At 42.4% G+C, this 25,451-nt stretch overlaps 1 protein-coding gene across 1 annotated transcript in view; it reads left to right on the top strand.

Moving 5' to 3' along the window:
• spg11 (SPG11 vesicle trafficking associated, spatacsin) overlaps positions 1 to 21,723 on the top strand; it is a 49,555-nt gene extending 27,832 nt beyond the window's left edge. The window contains exons 30-40 of the mRNA XM_033635198.2: positions 1,425 to 2,169; positions 12,781 to 12,926; positions 13,114 to 13,318; positions 16,580 to 16,714; positions 17,253 to 17,386; positions 17,527 to 17,646; positions 19,648 to 19,816; positions 19,929 to 20,005; positions 20,085 to 20,240; positions 20,942 to 21,093; positions 21,225 to 21,723. Coding sequence (XP_033491089.1) covers positions 1,425 to 2,169; positions 12,781 to 12,926; positions 13,114 to 13,318; positions 16,580 to 16,714; positions 17,253 to 17,386; positions 17,527 to 17,646; positions 19,648 to 19,816; positions 19,929 to 20,005; positions 20,085 to 20,240; positions 20,942 to 21,093; positions 21,225 to 21,399 — 2,214 coding nt within the window. The 3' untranslated portion in view covers positions 21,400 to 21,723. The remainder of the gene's footprint in view (positions 1 to 1,424; positions 2,170 to 12,780; positions 12,927 to 13,113; positions 13,319 to 16,579; positions 16,715 to 17,252; positions 17,387 to 17,526; positions 17,647 to 19,647; positions 19,817 to 19,928; positions 20,006 to 20,084; positions 20,241 to 20,941; positions 21,094 to 21,224) is intronic.
• Positions 21,724 to 25,451: the final 3,728 nt, after the last annotated feature.

Raw genomic sequence — 25,451 nt, 5'->3', positions numbered from 1 at the left:
TTATACAAAAATAATGAATGAATTAATTAATTAATGAAAAATGTAAGGTGTTTGGTATTCGGCCTTTGGCCTGATGTTTCATTATTGTTCAGCTTCGGCCAAGAAATTTCATTTTGGTGCATCCCTAAATAACGGTTAGCCCCATTTGCACAGGACAAGTAGCCTATTACATGGGGACCTCAGGTGATTTATAATAATTTATGAGGTCGTCTGTGATCTTAATCCCAGCGAATCGGCCATGTCCAGTCCACAATAACAACTATACTGTGAAATAGTGAAATAAAAGACAAGCAGTTACGTTCAAAACGTACACGGACTCATTATGATTTATTGTTTGTAAAAGTGAACCACCACATTACTACTGATCGCCACAGAAGACAATGAATATAAAGGGAAACTTTGCTGATATTGAACCAGCTGTGTGGCATCACAGTGTGTGCATTTGCACACTGTTTGGCTTCAATGCGATGACACACAGCTGGTTGAATATCAGCAAAGTTTCCCTGCTTCCCTTCACTGGTTCCTGTACAGCAGGGTCGCTCTTTTTTTCACTGTTATAATCATTAAAAAGCAAAAGCAGCATGTGTATACATTAAGTAGGCTACATCTTCAGTAGCTAGCTAGCTAACTCTATGCTTTTCAGGGTCTGATTTTAGTTTTGGAACAGGGAAGAAATGTATATCTTTTTCCAACCTCTCCAGGTAACGAGTATCATTAATACACGACGTGCCCCAGGCACAACATTTAGCTCCAAATCCACAAAACCAGCCTGAAAATGAAGGAAATCTGAAACGATTGCATTAGAGTCAGTGGAGCACAGCTGTGTTGTTGTCGGACCCTGGTCTGAGTCAGCAAGATGCTACGTTATGATTGGCCAGTCTGCCTCCGGGGGCGGGACTTAGCAAAGGGTCAGTTGATTCAAATTGACTGTATTTAGCGAGTATGACAAAAATCCAAATCATTTACAAAAACATCCTAGTTTTAGCTCTGACCCTTTCACTTTTAGTAAACACCAACCTATAGTGGTTCCCATTACTCAATTTTAGTTTATTGCAGATATACAGTATATATCACATTTATGTGGCTGATAAGTAAGAAATGTCTGTACAGGAATGCCAAAAATGCAAATGCAAAAATGGTTGTTCAGAAACAGTGTCTCCATTTTAAAGTTTAATCACCAGGGACAAGCTTATTTTTTAACTCAGGAAGTTGCTGCTCACTTCATGTTTCAGTCACAATTTTTAATTAATCAAATTTAATACGTTCTTATCAAAAAAGTGTTTGTTTATGGCATGAGTTAACATAAACTTTAACAAAATGTATTGCCCTATATTTTAACTTTTATTTAGTTAAAATATAGGCCAGTAAACAATAAGATAGTTGCAAAATGTTGTAAGACATAGGAATTTCTGTCTCTCTCGTAGCTTCTTCAGGAAGTAAACTCCCAGAAGTCCAAGCGGCTGTGGAGAAGGTTGGAAACCCGAGTCGGTTTCTGGAGGAAATGTCACGAGCAGTTGAAGGCTGACAGCACTGATCCAGAGTCAGCCTCTCAGTTCTTCCTGTCACAGGCTAAAACTGGGACCACAGACTCCTCCGCAGCTTCAGAGACTCAGAGCGAGCTGCTGGACATCCAGGAACGCTGCCTGCTGCTCTGCCTTGCCGCTCACTGGCTCTCCCTGCTCAGCCCGGCTCCTGTGGACCAACTGGAGTGCCTGGAGAAAAAACTGTGGGTGAGCCGGGTCCGACGACACATCCTCACCGTCGCCATGGAGAAGGAGAGCGTTTTCAACCTGCCACCGCCCGCCATCACACCTGAAATGAACACATACGAAGTGCTGATGAAGGAGTTCTCCTTCTCCAACATCTCAGGCCTGAACACAGAGAAGTGTCTCAGTCTGGAGGGACTCCCCGGTCCCTGCGAGGAGCAGGACAAGCTGAACATCGACACACAGCTAAGTCAAGAGGAGAGGAGTGTTCTGGCTGCACTGAGTGGTCAGTTACTAGATGAAGGCAGTATCCACGAAGCCAGCCGGGTCTGTCGTTATTTCTCCCTGTATCACCCAGACATGTGGGTGGTGCTGCGCTGCCGAGGTCTGGCTTCTGGAGAGCTGAACCCTGAACCACAAGAAGAGGGGTCAGAAGCTCTGCAGAGGAAAACCATCACCACCTGTAAGCTTCCGTCTCAACTTCCATTTGTATATGAATATACATTAGACATCTGTTACCACAACATACAGTTACATGGAAAAATGTCTTTGCATTATTAGAAAGAATAATAGTACTCTACTGATAAACTCTCAGGTGGTGGAAGAGGAACTGAGATCTTTCACTTAAGCAAATGTAGTATTACCATAGTGTCAAAATACTCTGTTACAAGTAAAACTCATGCATTCCAATTTAACATGATTATTTATTTTAAATTAAATGATTCATTGTTAATTAACTAAATAAAAGTATAAAATAAATAAATAAATAAATAAAAGTATACAAAATGGCCCATTTCAGAATAATATGTTATCTTCCTAATAATAATTATTTATGCATAAATACACTAATCATAATGGCAGCATCTCTGTCATTTACTAAATACTTCAAATTTAAAACAAAGTATCATAAATCAGTCACAAGTTTAAAGAGAAAACAGCAGAAATTAAACTAATTGAAAAAAGAAGAGGATCCAAAATTGAACCTTGTGGAACTCCTCTAACAACTGCTGCCAGCCATGAGTTAAACTAGGGTAAATGTACTCAGTTACTGTCCTCCATTTTTTCTCACGTTTTTGATATATTAATCATAATGGCAGACTCTCTGCAGTTTACTAAATACTCGAACTGAAACAAAGATTATCAAACAGTCAAGTTTGACCCAAGTTTAAAGAGAAAACAGAAATTACACAAATTGAAAAACCTTGAGGAACTCCTCTAACAACTACAGCCAGCCACAAGTTTCCAGGTTGACCAGAGAAGGCTTTATGTGACAGATAATAATAATAACTAGAGAAGCAATTTCTGAAGAAATTGCGGGTGTGAATGCTGCGAGCTGAAGCCACGCTGCAATGCTGTCTTGAATACAATGAAGTTTGAATGATTTGAATGTTTGAAAGTTTGTTGAAAATCTGACTCCACACTGAATAGCTGCCTTTAATAAAATAAAGTTTGAATGATTAGAATATTTGAATGTTTTACTGAGATTTATGAAATCCAATATGGCCGCCGCCTAGTGACGCCACAATATGCAAATTAGATGAGTTAATTTACTCCCATCAGATTCCTCTTCCTTTATTTTGAGGATGAGACGACAAAAACAGCACAAAACAAAAGAAATCTGCTGTTCAGATATGTTCAAAATGCTGTTTTACTGAGATTTATGAAATCCAATATGGCCGCCGCCTGGTGACGCCACAGTATGCAAATTAGATGAGTTAATTTACTCCCATCAGATTCCTCTTCCTTTATTTTGAGGATGAGACGACAAAAACAGCACAAAACAAAAGAAATCTGCTGTGCAAATATGTTCAAAATGCTGTTTTACTGAGATTTATGAAATCCAATATGGCGGTCACCTAGTGACGCCACAATATGCAAATTAGATAAGTTAATTTACTCCCATCACAAACTTTGGGTCATGATGAATAGTTTTCTCATTTACAGTATGCCTTTATCTCTCACCACTTTCAAGCGAAAGCCTTTTGAAATGTTGAAATGAATATTTTCCTCAAATAACTCTGGCACCTAAAGGGTTAAAATGGAGATTGTGCCCCTGTCATGTCTGCATGTAAGATGTAGACACACACACACACATCATGTTTCTGTGAGTTTGTGTGGCACAGCGGTTGCCATGGTAATAAACTAGGTGCACCTGGCAGAAGAGCAGAGAGAGACAGACAGAACACAGAGAAGAGAGCTCTTTTAGAGGAGATTTAACTCCTCAAACAAATTCTTCCCATACCCAAACCGTTGGTCCAATAATGAAAATAAAGTGATTGTGAGAGAGAGCCACTTCTTGTGAATGCACGTGTCATGTTTTATATTTCTACAGTCAAAAATGTGGTCACCAGAGCGAGTTACAAATGTGTTGCACCTCAGCTGTTTCCAGAAATTTCTCCTCTCAGATTACATGGGAGTGAATGAGAAAAAAATCGGCGCTCCCTTCGCTTTGGAGCCGCTCAGCAAAAATGTGTACGTGTGACAGATTCCATGTCAACATTTCTGTGACCAGGACAAATTTTCCTATGTTTTGTGGTATAAATTGTGTATGTACAGTAAAAATTGTGGCCGTATGAGCGAGTTGAAGAGAAAATTTCTTGATGAGTTTACAGCTGCTCTCCACTCTAGTGATGACATCACCCACTCTAGCTCACACAATACACACCCATTATAAAGTCTGAGAAGGGCTGAAAACTTCATGTACTTTAAACTGACTTTGTAGAAAATTTAAAAGAGATATTGAAAATTTGAATTAGTTCCTGAAAGTCGACGGCAGCGTCAACGTTTGAGAGTTGGAATGGAGTTTCTACGTCAATGTATGAATTTGTGATGTGTGGGTGAAGATGAGTGAGTTTGAAGGATTTTCTCATTGACTTCCATTATAACAAAGTTTCAGAAAACGCTGAATATTTTTGAAAGTTTGAATGGTATTGAAAAGTTGAATCATATGTAAAATGTCAGCAAAATGATGAATATTTTCCATTTTGAATGGCGTTTCTAGCTGAAAGTATGAATCGGTAGTCACAGTTTGAAAAAAGGTGAAATTTTTAGATTTTTGAGGATTCCCAATGGGAAAAGGATTTGGGAAAAATCGGAAATATCTCGGAAAGTATGAATGTTAGGAAAAAGTGAATACATCTGTGAATGTCCTAATTCAGCTGAACGTTTTCATGTTTGAATGGTTTTAATCGGTTGAAGTTTGTGGAACTAGTAGCGGTCCAACCGTTTTTGCTCCATGCGCTTTAATAGAAGTCGGAATTTTAACGTTGAATTCTCGGGAAAATATGAACGTTATGGAAAAATCTGAAAGTTTCCGATAATGTCCTGATGAAGCCGAATCAGAAGAAGTTGGAATGGTTTGAATCGGTTGAAGTATGTTGAAGATAATTGAAGTCAAAAAACGCGGCGGAAGAATAATAAGAAAAATAAAGAATTTTGGTAGTAGAAGAACATAGGTTGTGAATGCTTGCAGCGTTCACACCCAATAATAACTAGACAACCTTCTGCCCTGATCACATTTTGACACAATACGCACAAATTTTACACACTGTGTCCATCAGGGTCTCCTCTCTCACACAGTATTACATCAAAGCAAGACAACCTATGTTTTTGAACTGGAACGCTTATAAATGGAAGGTGAGCCTCAGCTCAGTCTCTGTGAAGTTAACTGTCTTTATATTCCATTGGTATTATTCAACTTATCAATGGTATTCATACCAACTGGACCCATTTCCACTCTTTCAACTAACTGAGCATAGCGTTAGGTCGAGCTTAGTCTCTATATACAGACTCTACATTCAGTGAATGTAGAGTCTGTAGGCAAACCCTGGAGATCTTGCCTCCGGAAGAAGAGCGGAAGAGCCCTGGTTTCCGGTTGTAGGCTGTTTGTAGTCCGCGTGATATTGATCAATCACGTTTGAGCCAGCTGCAGTTGTTGCCAGGTTAAACGGTCCATGCGGTGAACTAACGAGGCAGAACATAATTGGCGTCACTGCAAACTCTGAATCCATCGCAATGGTTCAGCATATTTACTTATATATAAACGGATGTTGGAAATGGAAATTCGCGTCCTCCGCCCAAATCAAACCGGAATGCCAAAAAATCGGGGGTCTGCCCCGAGAGGCTGTATCGTCGTCTGCCGGAAGTCAGACGCCGAATACAGCCGATGGGTTCCGAGAATGGGTCAAACTCAGCTCACATCCCAGCTCCATCAGCTGATCTCAAGCCCTATTTAAACTGCTTTAGCCCGCCTGCCATTGATGCTTCCTCTGTAGGCTGCTTTGCATCCTGCCTCCACCCCAGCTCCTCCTTTTCATGTTTGATCTGACTTATTAATGTCATTTCTGAATGAATCTAAATCATACCATTCAAGTTTTTTAAAAAAAAACTTTTAAATATTCCACAGTATAAACCCTTTTAGGGCCAACGTCACAGTGACGTCATTTCATTAGATGGAGGCAAAACAGGCCTCTCCACCACAGACTACATAGGGGTCTTAAAATGTTGTCTTGTGTTATTGGGAGCCAGAATAGAAGGAGTCATCGCTCAAAACTTAAATTATATCGCCAGCCGCCACTGCCTGTCAACAAAAACAAAGACAACTATGGTTAAATGCGATAGGACCAAAGGACTGGGCAGAGGCCATCATCAAAAATGCTCACATGTGCAGCGCACACTTCATATCAGGTTAGGGAAAAGTATTTCCTGTTGTAGGGATGAATAACGTTATGTGTATTAAGGGTTATCATGTACACCTCATCAGAAATTGGGGAGGGATTAAGAGGAATATTGGATTTCTTTTTTGCGCATTAGCTAAATTTAGCTTCAGTAGCAAAACAAACCAGAGGGAACTGTTCAGGTGTCGTCCTCTTTTGTAAGACTGGCATAGTAACACAAAGCACCCATCCTACTTTGACAATCCTGTCAGATCATCCATCCACTGAGTGAGAGCATACGGGTCGCCCATTCTGGTCCTGCTGGTCAGTGTTTACTTATTCAGGTAACACTTACGGTCTCGGAGAGTGAGTGACCTGTCATGGTGCATTTGTAAATTCAGTTTGATGCTCTAAACCAAAATGAGAGCCCTATTGGTTGAAGAAACAGAGTGCTATATTTGTACATGAACGAATAAATGGTTAAGTTAATCACACATTCACTCGGCACTCTGCTGCTTGGTCTCCACAGAGAGATTGCCCCGAGTGTGCTCTGCCACTCTGGGAGTGCAGTGCTCTGGATAACTGAACACAACATTTCTGACAGAGCTCCAGTTTACAAAGGATTTAGTTTGTGCCAGAGTGCGCTCGGGATGAGTATTTCTGAATGCATCACTCGCATCATCTTCCTCCATTGTTGAAAACAAGCCAACAGAGCTTGCTAGCAAGCGCCTGCTAATGTATGTGGAGAATTATTTGCTTCCAGCTTAGCCCCGCCCACCAAAAATGTCATACTCAGGGTTCCTACGCAAGTATGGAAAGTATGGAAAAGTATGGAAATAAATTTGATCAATTTCCAGGTATTAAAAAGTATGGAAAATGAAAAATAAAGTATGGAAAAATATTTATGTTTCCAGACTATTACCACTGTTCTAAAATATTGTTTTCTAAAATAGAAAATTAGGTATTTCCAAAAATAATTTAATCAATCTGGATCATGTTTTATGACAGGCCAAGCACAGTTTGTGTGAGAGCAAATGTCTCAGAAAACATACCACCCCTTTTACCTGATTGACAAGTGGTATGTCCAGTCTGCTGCCCCATGACCCTCCTCCAGCCCCCCAGGTATCAAGTTTCACTCCAACACTGCACCTTCGACAAGAGGACGAGTTTCACGTGGTTCACAATGGGTAGATGCAAGTTTTTGGATGGATGGCTTGACAATACCGTATATAAATACTGGTTGGCCAAGGATTCCCAACTCACACACAGAGCTAGATGCAAGCTTTGTGTGAAATCGTTTGACATCGCCAACATGGGGAGAAGGCGATTCTGAGCCACATGAAAGGAAAAAACACAGACGTCTTGTTACTGCATCGCTTGCACCCAGAGTCCCAACCTTTTTGCCTCAGCCCAGACACTGAATTAAGTTTTTATTTGCATGCCGTTATGGTGCTTGGCTACAATCACCTATTAAGAATAATTAAATATGATGTGAAATATGATACACTGATATATTTACTCAGATGTCGCATATTCTCGGAGGAAAAAACAAACAAACAAAAAAACGCCGTTGCAGTCTGGAAATTAGGGTATGAAAAAGTATGGAATTTTGAAATTCCAAATGTGTAGGAACCCTGGTTACATTCATACACATTTACGCCACATCATTCATACATTAATGGTATTATTCAATGTTTTAAGCCAGCATTGCAGTGTAGCATCAGCTATTTAGCATGCAGCTTTCACAACCGCAATTCCTTATGAAATTGCATTCTGTACTTTAAAAAAAAAAGAAAATCTCCTTGTTGTAGCTTGTTTGTTTGTTTGTTTGTTTGGTTTTCATCTTTTGTTTTTTTTCATTTTTATTTGAAGTTCAGGAGGCCGTCATGATAAATCATACTATTCCAATTTTTTCCCCCTGTGTTTTTCCAACCTCCCTAGAGTTTAAAAAAAAGGACCCCGCTACCACAGGTATCATCAGATAATCAGACAAGCAGACACACTCAGTATACACAATTATACACAACCATATACACTGCACAATGCTTTGACAGCTCTGATGTTTGGTATTTTCAATTACTGTCAGTTGCTCACAGTGAATATGAGACTTAGTGAAAACTGACAATCTGTGAATGCAGAATTTTATATGTTGAAACTGGTGCATGAAACACTCAAAGTTTAACTCTTCAAACATAAGTTTGGAGGAATGGAGCTCTAAAAGGTTAATTAGTTAGGTCAAAATAGATTGAGAGATGCAACCATGTATTGCATCTTATCTTAGCTTCACAGTCTCAATGCTAACTTAACCACTAACTATTTTGGGTTATGACTATAAGTTTAATGCTAAAATAGATGGTTTTTACATGAAAAAAAAACACCTTAGCAAAAGAACACATTCTTTTCTTTTTGTTTTCTAGCAAAAGCTCTGACCTCAAGGGGAAACTGAATCAGCAGAAGTACAGCCTAAGTTGAATCTTTACAGCTTTGACAACAAATGATAATACAATATGAGATAAGATGGCCAATTAGATAATTAATTTATTTATATAATGGTATCAAATCCAATTAGCTTTTCCTGAATGGTTTCAGGAAGACGGGCGAACCGGAGCACCCGGAGAAAACCCGCACTACCTCAACAGTCAGCACACAAACTCACAAAGGCTCAGGACCGACAATCGAACCCTCGCCTGTGAGATCGCACTGCTGACTCCTCAGGTAGTCTTAAGAACTCAAGTCCTGCCCCACATGTTTCTTGCTCCAAAGTCACTGCCCTGCAAAGGCCAGTGGAGCAAAAGGTAACCTGGAGGTTACCTGAATGGAGGTAGGACTTGAGCTCTCTATTACATACATGTTGAAGGAAAAAAGGCTCACCCCAAACTATGTTTTCCTTCAACATGTATATTATATGTCACCTAAATGTCACTGGCCCGTCTATGGTGTGCAGTGAAGGGCTGTGAGATCACTTTGCCCACACTGGAGAAGAACCTGGAGATGGCACTGGGCCTCTTTGCTGGTGTCATCAGGTGTTGTTTAAAAGTAGAGGCGATGTATTTGTCCACTCTGGGTTCATCCTGATTCATCGAAACCAGCACCATCTGTGCACTGCCCCAGTGCTGGCAAAGGTCCTTAAAAACATTCTTATCAAGACTTTTGAATGTTTTTGGGAGAATTTCAAAATCTTCTCCCTCAATTTCAGCCCATATCTTCTCAAACAGGCGGTCAGCTATGGGACGTGGGTTGGTATCCGACCTTGCTTTCCTAAAGGTCCTTGTAACCAGCTTCTGTACAAGGACCCTGACAGACAATTTGTTGATGTTTGTCTGTGATAAATCCTGTTCAGCCGCTGTCTCCTCAGACACTACAAGTGCAGGTGTTTGAGATACTGACTCACTGTCTCTCTGAGCCTGTTCCCTTTTCCATGCCCAGACTGCTGGAGCATTGGACTCACTGATGTCCCTTTCACTCTCCAGGGAGGTGACAGTTAACATCAGGTCACACTCCAAGTCGGGGATATCCTCCAGAAAAGGGTCTCTGATGTCAATGACCTCATCGCCCATTACTTCCTGGGCAGCTTCAGTGACATTTTCCACTCCTGATGGTCCTGGAGTTGCGTCTATGTCTGCTACAAGGCTGCTCTCTGTTGGTGTCTCCATGCCTTCCATAGCCATGCTTTCCTGAGGGACAGCGGTCAGGTCTGTGCTGTCAACAGACCTGATGTCCTCACTGGAGGCGACTGAGGCAGTGGGAGACACCGCCTTGTGTGACACGCAGGCAGATGAGTCTAAGTCTTGACCCCAGTCTTCAACAAAGTTGAGGTCCTTACTGGAGGCGACTGGGGCAGTGTGTGACACGCTGTCAGATAAATCCAAGTCCTGTCCCAAATCCTCAACAAACTCCAGAGGATCAGAGGTCAGGTCTGCTTTCACAGCAGCCTTGGTCCTACTGGAGCGGAACCTGTTCCTGGGTCTTGCTCCAAAACAGCGTTCCCAGCAGCGCTTGAATGCAGGCTTCATCCTTTTAAGGATGTGTCTGCCACGTCTGCCTGCAGATTTCTCATCTTTTCTGTCAGACGTCTGTGTACTGACAGGTACAGGTATAACATCTGTCTCTCTATCCTCAGCAAACTCTCGCCGGAGGTCAAAAAAGACTCTCAGCTCTGCCTCCACCTTTTGTTGGGTGGGACAAACCGCTGAGCACTCAGCCTCCTCAACCTCCAACTGAGCGCATTCCACAGCCTCCTCAGCCTCCCACCTTTGGACAGACTGCATCAGGGCTTCAGTATCATCATAAGCCCTTTCAAAAGTCTCTAAGAAGACTATGGCCTGTTCTTCAGAGAGGACAAATGTCTCCCCCTGCTGCTCTGTACAGCACCGCTGAGGGTCAAAAAACCTCTTCACATTATCCCTCAGTGTCTCGCTGTAGGTGCCAGCCACTGAGGGTGTACCTCCGGCCAAATTGGTTTTAGCCTCTTCCTCTGCCTGCCACCTAAAGAATGCCTGCATCACCTCAGTAACAAACTGATGTGAGCAGTCCCACTCTAAAGTAGACATGGTGTTTTGTTCTGCTGAGTCTCCCACGCTGTCGTTGAAATGTTCTGGTATCTCCATCATATCTGGATCCAGACGACTCTGTCTCAGCACCTGTTGGGAAAAAATAATATTTTATATTTTATCTCTCCCCTACTTACTACCTTTCTATCGATGTCCTGTGATGTCACAAAGGAAAAGTGACAGTGATGTCACAAAGCCCCACCCTTTTGTGGTGTAACAAAGCCCCACCCCCTTTGTGATGTCTCAAAGCCCCACCCCTTTGTGGTGTAACAAAGCCCCAACCCCTTTGTGATGTCACAAAGCCCCACCCCTTTGTGGTGTAACAAAGCCCCACCCCTTTGTGATGTCTCAAAGCCCCACCCCTTTGTGGTGTAACAAAGCCCCACCCCCTTTGTGATGTCTCAAAGCCCCACCCCCTTTGTGGTGTAACAAAGCCCCACCCCCTTTGTGATGTCACAAAGCCCCCTCAACACACGCACGCACACACGGAACATTGATGTCACTCAGAAGTGCTTTGAACTGGATACAGAATCTCATTCATTACAATCACAATTAATTACTTTATGAAATACTCAACTTTTGGGGGAAATTTTTTCCCCATTCAAATGGATGGCAGAATGTTCAAATTTACCACAAATTAAAGTTATTTCAAGCATGTTCAACTCCTATCTCCTCATTCATACCTTCACATAGAAACTCCATTCAAACCTTGAAATGTCCCACATGTTGTGTACATTGTGGGTTCGATTCAACTTTCAAAACACAATTTAACTTTATTAAATATTTAAACATGTTTGAAGCTTGGTTAAAAACGCCTTATTCAAGTTTTTCACATATGTGTGTATTGGACAGAATCTTCTGAGCGAGAGTGGAGGACTCAACTGTCAGAGTGCAGAGAGCTTCCTCAGCATTTCTCTCCAACTCGCTGTCACGGCCACAATTTCTACTCTACATACATCATTTTTGGTCAAAGTGGAGTAAAACTTGTGCTTTTTCAAACACTGTTTCTTCAGAAGCAAACAGACTTTACATACATTTGTCACATTGAGCCTGAAAGTTAGAGAAACTCCATTAACTGATGCTGTTGAGCTCAGTGTTAAGTGAGACCAGAAACCTCTGGAGGACAGCTGATCGTGCCAGTTATCTAACCCACTAGTACACTCATGATTTTTTAAAGTACATACTCAAATTTCACACTGCTTATTTGTCAAGTTGTCCTCTCTCTCTGAGTATACAAATTGTAACAATCAGAGTTTTTGTTTTTAAGGAAAGGCCAGCAGTTTGAGAGACATACAAAGTCATAGCAAACTATTCCAGAATTTTACACACATTTTGATCTATTTTTTGTGTATGTGGGAGCAACACTGCGAGACAAGTTTTTCGGTGAAATTTTGGTACAGAAGAGGAATAAGAAGAAGTATGAGGAATAGTCATAGATTGTGCCTGTGTTCCACAGCAGGCACCCCGAATGATAAACTTTATTTAAAAGCACCTTTCAAAACACAGTTACAAAGTGCTGTACAATGAAACTAAATAAAAGAAGAATGAAACAAGTAACATGTAAAATGTCATCTTGTAAAAGATAAAATAAGAAAAGCCAAAGCTAAAATTGAGATAATAAATGGGCATTAAAATCAATAAGGTAACATAGACAGACAGCTCAGATAAAGTCAGGATATGCTTTCCGATAGAGGTATGTTTTAAGGAGAGACGTAAATGAAGCCAGTGACTTAGACAGCCAGGTGTGGCCAATTTAGTGTTGGGTCCTTAATACCAACACAAATAATAAAATAAGTTTGAAGAAGGCTACCTGCTGGTCTGCGTTTAGAATTTAATATGTATATTGCAACATTTCTTTTTCTCCTCCAGCTCCCTCATTCAGCAGCCTGTCGTCCTTCGTGATGCTCCCCCTCCTTGACGACGAGGTTTCTGTCCAGCTCCAGAAACTGGTGGATCAGTGTCGCCACGGCAACAACTACTGCAAACAGGTCCTCAGCCTCTACCAGCTCTCCAAGGTACCTGCCAGTTCACCCAATGCTGCACTGTTGTAATGAATAAGTTTTCCTATCAGTATTGGACGCTGCTACTTTGGAAAACCATTAAAGAAACATCACATTTTAAACCACTGAAATAAGAATAGGATGTAGGGAAGGTTCACATTGACCTCTACAGTTTCACTCTTTCCCCTTGGATCATATTCAGGAGCTACAGTGTTCCTTCAGTGAGATCTGCGGAGAGGAATCTTCCTCGGTGCTGGAGAAACTGCTGCTGTCGGAGCAGCCGGAGCGCTTCAGGAAGGCTCAGGCCTTCATCAGAGCTCAGGGTCTCTCTGCAGACACTGTGGCTGAGCTGATCTCCTCCGCAGTGGTCCAGGCGCTGCTGGCCTCCACCCAGGAGCTGCAGCCCGGTGAGATATGAATTGTAAAGTCTAAATGTACTGGTTTATACAGAAAGTCTGAGAGCTGATTTTAGTGTCAGATGGCAAGTGGTGAGAACGTTACAAGTAGGGTTGGGATCCGGATCCGGTTCTTTTTTGGAACCGGGTCCAAAGTTCCAGTTCTGGAACCGGTTCCATCACATTTGGAGTAACGGTTCCTGCAAACGGTTCCTAGATTGTAAAAAAAAAAAAAAAACGCATTTCCATTAGAGTGCGGCACGGGCCGCATATTTTTGTCCGAACCCGACCAAGCCCGACATTATCTAATAACTAAAGCACTGAATTTGTGTCACACAGTTGTTATGGTTACAGGCTATTTAACAGGCCGGTGTTATTGTTATCCTAAAACACTCTCCAGGTCCTCTGAAACTCTGCAGGAGTACTGTGGCGAACAGTCCCTAACTGCGGGGAGAACGGAGCAGGCTTCCCCGGAGGTCCGCCGCTTTTCCCGGTCCCTCTTCTCCACACTTTGGGCTCTAGTTTCGCAGACCGGGTGAGGCGGGGGCGCAGCGCACCTGCGCTTCGCCAACTGGGTGTGGCCAGGCGAATTTTGCAAGTTTGGCACACCGTGCGCGCTGGCGCAGCTACTTGTCTGTCCCACCTCCGTCCCTCCTGCCTGTGCAAGTCGGAAAGAGGGAGGAGAGAAGGCGTGGAGTGGGTTTCACACACATCACACCAATCAAATGAGCACCTCTCCTCGCCCTTAAATGTGCCGCACGAAGGCGTAATGAGAGTTTACTCAATTCGCCGTGGCAGAAGAGAGCAGCAGCGTCAGACAGCCAAAATTCTCCCAGGAGGAAACTGATGTTTTAGTCGGAATATACGGAACTGCGAGCAGACCTCCACGGGCTGATGATGCAAAGGTAGCCTGGGAGGAGGTCACCACAATTGTAAATCAATGTTGCGTTTCTCTCGTGCGCGCGCTCTGTCTTTCTCTCTCACAGTCTCATTCTGTTTCTTTTCTTTTGACTTTTCTAAGATGACAGATGCTGAATATATACTCCCTATCTGATGCTGTGGCTGTTTGTGGTTGGCTAAGAGGGATGTGAACTCATTAGTTTGCAGCTGCTTAATCAAATCAGGTTGGGTTTCCATTACGCGTGCCAAACGTGCCAAACGGTGCCAATCCCCTTTGATCTGACATCAGATGTGACGGGACAGTCGATATAGAGATACATTTATGTGCTGATTGCAGGTAGTTGCATTGAATAGTGTTTTTTGGGTATTTATTGCATTGTTAATGTGCCGGATATTCTGGAAACCTGCCTGTGAGGTTTTGGTGACGTGTGCGCACTGTCCACCGGTCAGCCAAACTTCGGCTTACACCGACTGCGCTCCGCCTGCGCTGACAGTAGACGTGGTTTCAGCTGGTAAGCTTTTAGCGCACCTTCGGCGAAGCCTTTTGGCACGAAACTGTCACTGCGCCAAGCTGGATCTGTCGACACCTCCCCCAGCTGCGCCACCACACCCATCTCAGCGCACCTCAGTCTGCCAAACTACCAAACTGAGCGCGCCTCGGGTTGCGCTGCTCAAAACTAGCTCTGAGCGGAGTTCGCCACCCTGCGCCTCCCTGCGCTGCGCCGGGAAACTAGAGCCCTTTGACTTATTTCCACCCAGCAGACAGTGGGACTTAGATTCATTGTGCCGACAGTGGCTTGGAAAACCGCCCATAACCGTGTCACACGGGGAAGAGGGAAGAGGGAAGGCGGCTGGAGTTCCTCCAACATTTGCGATTAAATTATCATATTTTTTTATTGACAAAAATATAGGCTGCTTTGGCTGATTTTTTTTTACGCGCACATGTGCCCCTAAATATTTTTTACAGTTCGCACACACATATTTTTAGTGGAGTGAAACGCTCCCACTGTCAAGCGCTGGATCTGACAGCCTGAGCACATCAGCACAAAATGCTACGGCGTTCGAGATATTATTTATATCATGAGAAGTCAATACTTTCGGCAGCCTAAATCTTTTATTTAGAAACTATGGCGGGTCAAATTAAACTATGGGGGGCCGCCATAGTTTCGTTAATTAATGGGAAACACTGAGTCATCATGCTCTTTGCCGAAATGCTTTACTTCCAAGCTGCTCAACAAATTATTCGGGTAGAAGGTTAACAGTGTGCATTTCTGCAAGCACCTGATCTTGAATCTCAAATTTCTTTTCACTGGTTACACTATAAAAATGTCAGAAAATAGTGAAATATGCCCAGCACATGTTCCTAGAGCCCAACCTTCAAATGGCTTTTGTCCAACTAACATTCCAAAAGCCAAAGATATTGTTTAGTGTTGTACATTTGTAAAGAGCCCGTCTAGGCATTGCCAAATACATTATGGCTATAAACACTGTAATATGTGGCACTGGTCCATGCTAGCAAATCTTCACACAAGGGCATTATAAGCACTGATTGCTTATAAAACAGAACTGATTCATAAAATCATAGAATTGTAAAAATATAAATCATAAAATCAGGTGAGATTTTAAAAGAGTTGCAGCAGCAGTAAATAGAAAATAAAAGCATAAAAAGCAAGAGTTTCAGACCTGTTTGAGGAAAGTCAGAGCTGGTTAAAAGCTAAAGTGAACAGATACGTTTTTAGCTTTCTTTTAAAAATATGTAGCGAGCTAGCTTCCCTGATATCTATAGGTAGTGTGTTCCATAGCTTTGGGGCATCATTGGCAAAGGCTGCATCCCTGATCTTCTTCCAGCTGTTCCTGGGAACCTCTAATAAACCAGCAGCAGATGATCACAGTGTTCTTGGAGGCAAATAGTTAACAAGGGAGTTAGTAGTGTAGCTCGGTCCCAGCCCATGTAGGGCCTTGTATACAAGGAGGCGGAGCTTAAAACAAATTTTAAATGTAACAGGAAGTCAGTGCAGAGCAGCTCAGACTGGCGTGACGTGCTCTCTTCTCTTGGTTCTGGATAATCGCTGAGCTGCAGAGTTTTGAATGAGCTGAAGTCTCTCAGTGGTGTCGTGTCAGCTTGAAATAAAGGCATGAGAAAATGTGTCAGTATCCTTTTCTTTTAGAAATGGTCGTACCTTGGCGATGGTGGTGATGAGGTGGAAAAATGATGTTTTTGTCCCTGTTAATGTGGGACTGGACGCTGAGATCTAAACTTGATGCTTAGATTCGATATGTAATAGGTAATTTATAGGTAATCGCAGGTAATTTAAACAATCAATTATCAAAACTGTTGTTGATTAGTGTTTTGTAATGTGTGTGACCCCGCAGAGAGGCAGGTGTACAGGCCGTCAGAGGGGCGGGACCCACTGGTCCAGCTCATCAAACTGTGCGATGATCCGAACCTGGTGGGACTCAAACTGCTGGAAAACATCAACACTGTTCCACTGCGAGACCTGAGCTGCAGTATGGCACACACACATACTCACTCTCACACACTCGTCATTATGTATTTTGATGTAATTTTTTTGCAGGGGAAGTTTTCAAGTGTAGAAAGTGAGGCGTGAAAAGAGGCAGTAGTTGATAGATTTTGTTGACACTTCCTTTTCCCTGCCTTTTCAGTAAAATGTCCCTTTAAGCACTGTACACTTTGATAACATATTTAAATATAGGTGTTACTACTGGCATTTGGCAGACTCTCTTCCTGCTCAGTATTTATGATTAGCACTTCACAAAGACAATGGCAGGATGTGTTTTATCTGCGAAGATCAAAGTTTAAAGCTGCGTCAATCAAATGTGTTAATTAATAATGGATCAAATGACTTCATGTAATATGGAAGCTGTTGGCTGCAGTGATGAAACCACAGGAAATTATCACCCGACTCTGCAGCCTCCACCAGCTCAACGGAGCGTTTTAGCACCTTTCATCTCATTGTTTTGGTTTTATGGCACATTTAGTGTTTGGTTCAGCAGCCCAGCCTTTCTTCTTCTGTCTCTCCTGCAGTTGTAGAGTTGCTGATTGTGGCTCACGACTGCTTCAGTCTCACCTGTAACATGGAGGGGATCGTCAGAGTGCTCCAAGCCGCCCGTCACCTCTGCCATGCCTACCTTGCCCCAGGAGAGCACTACAGCCTGCTGGTAAGCTACACCCACTGATATGCAAACAATAAGGTTGTTTTTCCCCTAAATATTGTAATTTGTCTCCGACTCTTACATCTTCTGCAAAATATGTCCATATACACCTGTTTTCATGAGAGTAACACCAGATGTGTGTGCAGGTGCGTCTGCTGACAGGTGTCGGCAGGTATAATGAGATGACGTACGTCTTCGACCTGCTGCATCAGAACCATCGCTTTGAGATGCTGCTGAGGAAGAAGATGGACATGGACAGAGGACAGGTAGACACACCCACCAACAGTAATCATATGTTAATACCCAATCATTGCAGGAAAATAGAGAGTATCCTCACATTCCATGTTAGAACTTCATCCATCCATTTTCGTCCACTTATCCGGGGCCGGGTTGTGGGGGCAGCAGGCTGAGCAAAGCACCCCAGACATCCCTCTCCCCAGCAAGGCTTTCCAGCTCCTCCTGGGGAACCCCGAGGTGTTCCCAGGCCAGATGAGATATGTAATCCCTCCAGCGTGTTCTGGGTCTGCCCCGGGGCCTCCTACCAGTGGGATGTGCCCGGAACATCTCTAATGGGAGGCATCCAGGAGGCATCCTGATCAGATGCCCGAACCACCTCAACTGACCCCTTTCGACGCAAATGTCTGAGCTCCTCACCCTATCTCTAAGGCTGAGCCCAGACACCCCACAGATGAAACTCATTTTGGCTGCTTGTATCCGTGATCTCATTCTTTCGGTCACTACCCAGAGCCCATGACCATAGGTGAGGGTTGGGACGTAGATGGACCGGCAAATCGAAAGCTTCGCCCTCTGGCTCAGCTCCCTCTTCACACTTGTTACTTGACTTGCCAGCGAGGGGTAGACATCGCCATGGCTACCACCGAGCAAGAGACGGGGAAAAAAGTTCATACATAGCTAACGTTACCGTCGTCAGGTTGCTTGTTAGCTAGCTAGCTAGCTCGCACTATCTGGCGTCTGTCATCTGTCCTGTTCTGCAAAATTGTCGGATTTTTCACATTACGATAACATGCCAGCTAGTATAACTATGCTGCCTCGTAATGTTAGCTGGTTAGCTAGCTAGCAGAAGTCGTCTGTTGTTCATCAAACGAAGCATGATGAATACAGCAAACGCCATAGGTAGGATGAACTCAACTGGAGACTCCATTGTAGATGCCGATTGGAAATGTAGAGGGCTCGCAGCTTCCTGTTTAAAATAGTTACGTATGCGTGAACATAACCAATGCAGTGACGTAGTAAGTGGTGCCCCAATTCCTAGGGAAAGATTTCAATCCCTACCCCTCGTTGATTCATTTCGAGGGCTAAAGGGTAGTGGACAAGGGGGGGTATTGGGATTGGGCCTAACTCTCCCCCAACCCGGAGAGGGCACTTCACAAAACTTAAATAAGTTGAATAAAGTTTTTGAAGCCAGTGTTTGGATACTTTCTAAATTTCACTTGACCTGTAATCCTGCCCTTTGCCAAAAACAGGACAGGATGTGTGTAATAGTACAGCACCTTTTTCCAGTGCCAGATTGTTTTCATATTAAAACAGTGATAACCCAGTGTTAAGCTAATTTTAACTCCCTGTTATTCATATATTGAAGCCAAATTTTTCTGTAGAGGTAGGGTGACTCATTCCTGCCAGGCGCCATTGTTTTGTCGTAATTGTATCATGATCTGTAATTTTTATTGATTTCTTTTGAACAGAAAAACACCCATCTCCACTCACCCCTTTGCCTATTTCCCTGGTTTTATTTTTATTGTTACGTCCCTCATCCCCTGAACCTGATTAGGTCAGGTAACAGTCTGGGTATCCCTGCACTAAAATCATCAGCTCCTCTTCCATATTTACTGTAAACTAATATTCAGCTTAGAAAGGAAAGATGTCTACCAGCTGCGATTGGTTATTCCTTGTCACATGACATATGTTGCACGCTGCTGCATTGCACGCTGACGAATTGGTGCTTTGGGACACTTGTGTGCAACAGCTGGGTCGCTCTCACTTTTTAACGTGCCTCTTGCATGTCTACATTGAAAACAGTGGATTTCAGGGCGCAAGAAACACGTCATGTGTACAGGCACTAATACCTGACAGGTAAATTAGAGAAAGACACTGTTGCGTTGTTGAAATGGTGCAGTGGAAATGTACAATACGATGATTAAACCATGTGAGCCATCATAACACTACATATTTAAACCCGTGTTTGAATGTTAACCTAACATGTCTTTACACTGACCTGATCTTAATCCCTGTCCTTCCTGCTGCTGCAGAGCTCCAGTCTGAAGACGGCTCTGCTGGATTACATCAAGCGCTGCCTCCCTGCAGACAGCGAGAAGCACAACATGGTGGCGCTGTGTTTCAGCATGAGAAGGGAGATCGGAGAAAACCACGAGATGGCCGCCAGAACGCAGCTAAAGATCATCGAGTCTCAGGCCTGGGGTGAGTCAGCTGCAGGCTGACAGCTAGCTCAACACAAAAATACACCATGAGCTCAACATGCTTTTTTATCTGTTGTCAGTCATACTGTTATTTTTACCTTGTTTCCAAACAGTTGTCACTCCTGATCTGAAGAGTTCATTGGTCAAAGTGTTGGGGCTGCTGAAGGACGCTGCAGAGAGCTTCTCCAAGGTTCCTCAACTTCTCTACCTGTCTCCATGTTTATACCTTCAATACTCTGATAAGATATTAACTGTGTGTGTGTTTCCAGGACTCGTGCGTGCGTCAGGCGAGTCGCTGTGTTCGGACAGCCAAGCTGGTTGCTCTTCAGCTGCACTTCCTGAACCAGGGATCAGACCTGCGGCTCATCAACCTGCGACCTGCAGAGCTGCTGAACGCTGTCACAGCACTGCCACGATGCTATCAGGTCTGTTTAGGTCACAGTGCCTGTAGTACTCCATTTAAAACACGCTTCTAAGGCTTGTCACGGACATTTGAAGACATCACCTGGGCTTTAGTAAATAGTAATTGGCACTTTACAGTATTTTTTGATAGTAGCACAGCCTTAACAAAAATCACTCAAAGAGAAGAAGAATGCATTAGGCCCTATTAACATGCTCAGTCACCGTTAGCATGCTAACTAGCGAACGTTTAGCATGTTAATATGTTCTCAGAGTTGAACTGTTAACATGCTTACACATTAAATTTGCTTCACATGCTAGCATAACAAGCTAAAATTCTAACAATGTAATAATGTAAGCATGCTATATGTTAACATATACAGTACTCAGTTGAACTGTTACCATGCTTATACATTGAGTTTGCTTAACATGCTAACTAGCTAGTCACTTATCTTATCATACTAGCAGTGAGAATGGTACTAAGCAGGCCTGCTAATATGCTTAAGGTCAGCATGTCAGTCATGACCAGTTTTCTAATACAGTATCAGCAATCACAGAAAACCCCAAAATACCAATATTAAACTGTGTTAAGTGAGTTTAAGTCCATTAAACAGACATAATTGAACATAATTTGAGTGCTCTGTGTCGTACTGAGTCATGATCCGGACCCTCAGACCTCTACATACATTCAGACTGTATATTAAACTCTGATGTTTCTGTCTCTCAGGTGTTTGTGGTGTCAGAGGCGTACAGCTACAGTCCAGACTGGGCAGAGATTTTGTACCAGAAGGTGATTCTGAACGGCGACTTTGTTTACCTGGAGGAGCTCAAACGCCACCGCCCACTCACCTCCAGCCTGTTCGAGGACATTTTCAAAAAGTAAGACAGTGAAAAATGGTGCTTCTCCATCAGGGATTGTGACATAAGGTTAGTCGGTAAACAACCTGAAACCACCTGAATGTTTGATCTGACCTTTGTGTGTGTGTGTGTGTGTGTGTGTGTTGTTTCAGGCTCGACGGCGCTCCCAGCAGTGTCACTCCAAACGTGAAGCGCCTGCTGACACACTGTGATGATGTGTACAGTCGCTATAAGCTGGCCTACCAGCAGAATCTGTATGATGTCACCAAAACTCTGTTGCAGGACACCAAGACCTCCAGCTACCTGAACGACAGGCTGGCCAGCTGATCAGCTGATTCAGTCACTGACTGGTTTACTAAATGACTGACTAACCAGTTGCCGGGCTGTATGTCAATCAGCGTCATCACGAGGACAACAGAACCAATAACTGAAATACTGTCTATGCACATTACTTATTTATACAAAAGAAAAATGTCTGTCTTTCCTAATCTGTCGTCTGTGCAAATAATTTAAATCAGATAATCTTCGTCTTATAAAATAGCTGAATAAAATCTGTTTCTTTTAATAAATAAATGACAAATAATACTGTCCAAAATCTTCACAAAATAATATTATGACACTTAAATAATTTCATTAAAGACACTTTCTAAACTGTTTCGTATCATTATCTAAAATTTTAGCTTCTCTGTTCATCAAACGCTGCAGATCGATAGATTTATTTATTTTTTATTTTTATAACTGTTTTTGTGTGTTTGTTTGTTTTGTTGATGCTCCTGCACCTCCGTCACGATCATCCCCATTTAGATTAGATGTTTTTCCAGCTGTGGCATCAAAAGCTCGCCCAAAAATCAGGGTGTGTTAATATGCATACTGACTGTAGTGAGAGTGTGTATAGAATTTGAGAGATTAGTATGAAATTGGTTCTCAGCTTCAGTGTCATGGTGGCACACAGTGAGGCAGGTTAAGCCTCTAAACGTGTACTACACTGGTTTATTGTTGCGTTTCTGTAAAGTTTGGGCAACTTAGAACTGCAACTAACATTTCCAGTGGTGGAAGAAGTACTCTGATACTTTAAAAGAGGCAATACTACTACTAGGCAAGGTCCAGTCACCTATGATATAGCACTTATGGTTACCATGACCTGGATGACTGAGAATCTTCACCGATATGTATCAGGTAAAAGTACTCAGCACGTGTATCTGAAGAGGAGCGGAAGCGTCAGATACAAGTGTAATATTCAGGTGTAGTATTAAGTATAATGAAATCATTTGAAAAATATTCAAGTTAAATACAGTACTGGCATAAATGTACTAATGTAAATGTTACTTTCCACCACTGTACATTTCCCACAATGTGTTTTTCTGTGCAGCAGGGTTGCAGGGGTATTCCGGTTTCAGGGTACACTGTGATATAAAAGTTGTCGGTTATCAAACCGTGTACATTTGCTTATCTACAGTATAGAGAAAAAAAATGCAGCTGGACGTTGAATCTTCCCTTTATTTTAATTATTTTCTAAGGGGAGACTTTTAACACAAACTTCCGTTAATAAAATGGTTTCAAGTTTCAGTTATAATAACAAAACGTCAGTTCAACCAACAATAACCTTTATGTTTTTATTCATTAAAGGGTCATTCTGACTGATGATAATAATTCTGTAGCAAGGTGAAACTGATATTTTCTGACAGTTATTGTACCGTGAAAATCTCATACCGTTGCAACCCAACTGTGCCGCAAGTCATTTTCTAAAACCAGTGATCAATCAATCAATCAGCTTTATTTATAAAGCCCAATATCACAAATCACAATTTGCCTCACAGGGCTTTACAGCATACGACATCCCTCTGTCCTTTGGACCCTCACAGCGGATAAGGAAAAACTCCCCCAAAAAACCCCTTTAACGGGGAAAAAAAACGGTAGAAACCTCAGGAAGAGCAACTGAGGAGGGATCCCTCTTCCAGGACGGACAGACGTGCAATAGATGTCGTACAGAACAGATCAACATAATAAATTAACAGGAATCAGTATGACACAATGAGACAGAGAGAGAGACAGAGAGAGATGAAGGACAGACAGTAACGACAGTAGCTTACAACAACATTGATGAAAGTAATAATATTATAGTTATAGTTCTGGCTACTGTGGTACAATATGTTGAAAGTATGTATTAATATCTGGCAGTATACATGTGTGACAATAGTCATATGTGTATAATAACAGTAGAAGTATGACTAATGACTAATGATGGCAGCAGCAGCAGGAGGCATCTAGTAGGACCACGGCAGCAGCACAACCACACACGTCACGCCGTCCAGGCACCGCTGCGATATGAGTTAATCTGAGAGACAGTGGAGCACAAAGGCTCTGGAGAAGAAGCCGAGTTAGTGACATCCAGAATGGCCGAGTTAGCAAGATGCAGTAATAGGATACGAGAGAGAGAGAGAAGGAGAGAAGGTGCCCGGTGTATTATAGGGGGGTCCTCCGGCAGACTAGGCCTAAGTCAGCCTAACTAGGGGCTGGTACAGGGCAAGCCTGAGCCAGCCCTAACTATAAGCTTTATCAAAGAGGAAAGTCTTAAGTCTAGTCTTAAATGTGGAGACGGTGTCTGCCTCCCGGACCGCAACAGGAAGATGATTCCACAGGAGAGGAGCCTGATAGCTGAAGGCTCTGGCTCCTGATCTGCTTTTGGAGACTTTAGGGACCACGAGTAACCCTGCGTTCTCAGAGCGCAGTGTTCTGGTGGGATAATAAGGCACTATGAGCTCTCTAAGATATGACGGAGCTTGACCATTTAGAGCTTTATAAGTTAACAGTAGGATTTTAAATGCTGTGATTCTGTCATCTCGTGATGGAGGAAGTGTTGAGATATTTTACACCAGTGAAAGTACCACAGTGCAGAAATACTTTGTTACAAGTAAAAGTCCTGCAATCAATATTTTACTTAAGCCAAAAGTATAAAAATAGCATCAAAATACACTTAAAGTACCAAAGGTAAAAGTACTCATTATGCTGATATATATATTACGGGATTAAAATTATGATCTACAGCCTCTAATAACACCTGTTGGAAATGGAAAATGAAGTAAGAGGTTCCAAACAATCTTACATTTGTAATTTGGTCCTGCACTTAAAATCCTACTTAAGTAACAGAGTATAACCATCAAAATATACTTTTTAATCCATAATAAGATATTATAATGTATATAATGATTAATTAATATCCTGTGTTCCTATGAATCCACAAAGTAACTAAAGCTGTCAAATGTAGCAGAGTTTTAAAGAAAAAGTACATTCATAGTATAAAGTAGAAGTATAGAGTAGCTTAAAATGGAAAGACCTAAGTAAATAACAATTACCTTAAATCTGATTGAAATATGAGTGAATCACTACAGTACTTAGTTACTTCCCAACACTGTCTAAAAATTAAGATTATCTGTGGTACAGGAATAAGTCCTCTGCTGTTGGTTGCAGTTCTGTGTTTGTCCACTAGATGGTAGTCTATGATCAGTGCCAGAACTGTCCTGTGTCTGTGATCTCCACCTGAAGAGAACTGACTGCTGCTGTTAGGAAAGACTGGATGTTATAATTAGCATCACAGTGACACTCATGAACCCATGTTACTGTGTGTTTAACGTGTTCATTACAGCTGCAGACGTGTTTTCAGTGAGAAGATGTTTGATTCCAGCAGGTGAAGGATTTCTTGTTTTTACTTCCTCAGCTTGTCCTTAAATTTCCTTCAGCCATTAACAAGGTTTTGCAGAGCTTTAACTTGCTGGAACTTGCAGATGCTCTGCTTTTATATTTGGTTTTCTGCTCATTACCGCTGCAGGCAGTGCTGGTAATAAGCTGCAGAGAGAGCTGAGCGTGCTGAGCAGAGGATGCTGGGAAGCGAGGCATCCTGGAATTAAACCCATCTGTCTCTGGACGGCGTGCACATGACAGTAACACTATCAGGTAAACACATAACCACACACTGAAGTTTTCAGCGACAGCCGTGTATTATGGCTTTAACGGGTTCCACACATGATGAAACTCTCAAACAGGACTGACTGAACAGAGACAGACATGCTCGTTATTGTTTGGGTTTGAATCTGCCGCAGCTCGAAATGTTTGACAGCAGATTTTTCTCGTCTCATCAGCAGGAACGTCTCTAATGGAGAGAGTCATTAAGAAAACGATCCCATTATTCAGCTCTAATTAGCAAATTAATCAGGAGTTTATATCATGCTCAGCAGAGCTGGGGAAAGTGTTCACACCAGGGATTCAGCTCACACTCACTTATTATTTCAAAGTTTTTACACAGTGATCATGGTAAATTACATCATGACCTTTTGACCTTTGAAGTGATGAGAACAACCAACAGTTTCAGTGAAGGACAAAAG

Source organism: Epinephelus lanceolatus, chromosome 5 (genome assembly GCF_041903045.1).
Source record: "Epinephelus lanceolatus isolate andai-2023 chromosome 5, ASM4190304v1, whole genome shotgun sequence".
Taxonomy (NCBI): domain Eukaryota; kingdom Metazoa; phylum Chordata; class Actinopteri; order Perciformes; family Serranidae; genus Epinephelus; species Epinephelus lanceolatus.
The sequence above is the reverse complement of the archived record's forward strand: the minus strand, read 5'-3'. Positions and strand labels throughout refer to the sequence as shown.